This window comes from Manacus vitellinus, unplaced genomic scaffold (assembly GCF_001715985.3).
Source record: "Manacus vitellinus isolate BGI_N305 unplaced genomic scaffold, ASM171598v3 scaffold_74_pilon, whole genome shotgun sequence".
Taxonomy (NCBI): domain Eukaryota; kingdom Metazoa; phylum Chordata; class Aves; order Passeriformes; family Pipridae; genus Manacus; species Manacus vitellinus.
Window position 1 is genome coordinate 271,722 of NW_021940780.1, and position 1,301 is coordinate 273,022.

At 62.6% G+C, this 1,301-nt stretch overlaps 2 protein-coding genes across 2 annotated transcripts in view; both read left to right on the plus strand.

Moving 5' to 3' along the window:
- Positions 1-282, plus strand: part of ACTG2 (actin gamma 2, smooth muscle) — a 3,322-nt gene extending 3,040 nt beyond the window's left edge. The window contains exon 6 of the mRNA XM_029964559.1: positions 29-282. Within this exon, the coding sequence (XP_029820419.1) occupies positions 29-172 (144 nt within the window). The 3' untranslated portion in view covers positions 173-282. The remainder of the gene's footprint in view (positions 1-28) is intronic.
- An 876-nt stretch (positions 283-1,158) lies between these two features.
- Positions 1,159-1,301, plus strand: part of LOC103759862 (deoxyguanosine kinase, mitochondrial) — a 5,100-nt gene continuing 4,957 nt past the window's right edge. Inside the window, exon 1 of the mRNA XM_029964561.1 lies at positions 1,159-1,265. Within this exon, the coding sequence (XP_029820421.1) occupies positions 1,178-1,265 (88 nt within the window). The 5' untranslated portion in view covers positions 1,159-1,177. The remainder of the gene's footprint in view (positions 1,266-1,301) is intronic.

The window sequence follows — 1,301 nt, forward strand, 5'->3', positions numbered from 1 at the left end:
TGCCCCCTGATGTCTCCTCTCCCCACAGATCATCGCCCCCCCGGAGCGCAAGTACTCGGTGTGGATCGGCGGCTCCATCCTGGCGTCCCTCTCCACCTTCCAGCAGATGTGGATCAGCAAACCCGAGTACGACGAGGCCGGACCCTCCATCGTCCACCGAAAATGCTTCTAAGCCCCCTCTCCACCCCGTGGTGGCCACCCTGGCCCGGGCTGGGGAGCCCCACTCCTCCTCCTCAGCCCCTGCTGCTCCTCCCTCCCCCCCACTGCGCATTAAAAAGCCTTTTCTCCAGGGTCTGCCCCTTCTCTGGGAGATTTGGGGGTGGGGGGTGACAAGGGCATCAGGGGGAACTGAGAGTAACAAGGGGAGGAGGGCTGGGGGACCCCCAACCTCATGGTGGTGTCCATGGGGTCACGCTGATGGCCTTGACTCTGCCTTGATGCCCCCAACCCTGTGTCAGTCCCTCGACCCCATGTTGGTGCCCCCAGTGTTACCCTGGGTGTCCCCAGCCTTGTACTGATGCCTCCAACACCGTGTTGAGGCCCTTGACCCCACGTAGGTGACCTCAGCCCCTTGTTGGTGACCCCAAACCCCTGTTGATGCCCTTGACCCCATGCACGTGACTCCAACCCCTTGTTGGTGACCCCAACCCAGTGTCTCGATGCCCTTGACCCCTTGTTGGTGACCCCAAACCCCTGTTGATGCCCTTGACCCCACGTTGGTGACCCCAAACCCATGCTGATGACCCCAGCCCCATGCTGATGTCCTTGACCCCCATTTGGTGACCCCAACCCTGTGTTGGTGACCCCAGCCCCACGTAACTGTCCCTGACCCCATGTAGGTGACCCCAACCCTATGTCAGTACCCTGTTGGTGCCCCCAAACCCTGATGATGCTCTTGCCCCCATGTTGGTACCCCCGACCCCACAGCGCTACATCCGCCCCCATTTTTGTGCCACACCCTCCCTCCCCTTCATTGGCCGCTCATGTGGTGGGCGGAGTCTCATTTACATAAATTACAACACCACCCCCCTTCTCCTCTCCTCTCCCTCTTTCCGTGGCTGTTTCCTTCCCCCCTTCCCTTCCCCCCTTCCTCCCCCTCCCCGGCATTTCCTCTCCCGCCTTTCGTTCCCCCCCGCCCACTTCCCGCGCGATGACGTCACGCGCCCCGCTCATTAGCATGTCATTAGCATGTGACGCGGGAAAGGCGGAAGCGGGGATGGGGCGGTGCGGGGCCGGCCTGCGCCTGGCCCTGGAGGGGAACATCGGTACGGGGGCACAGCAGGATTTGGGGGGGATGGAGG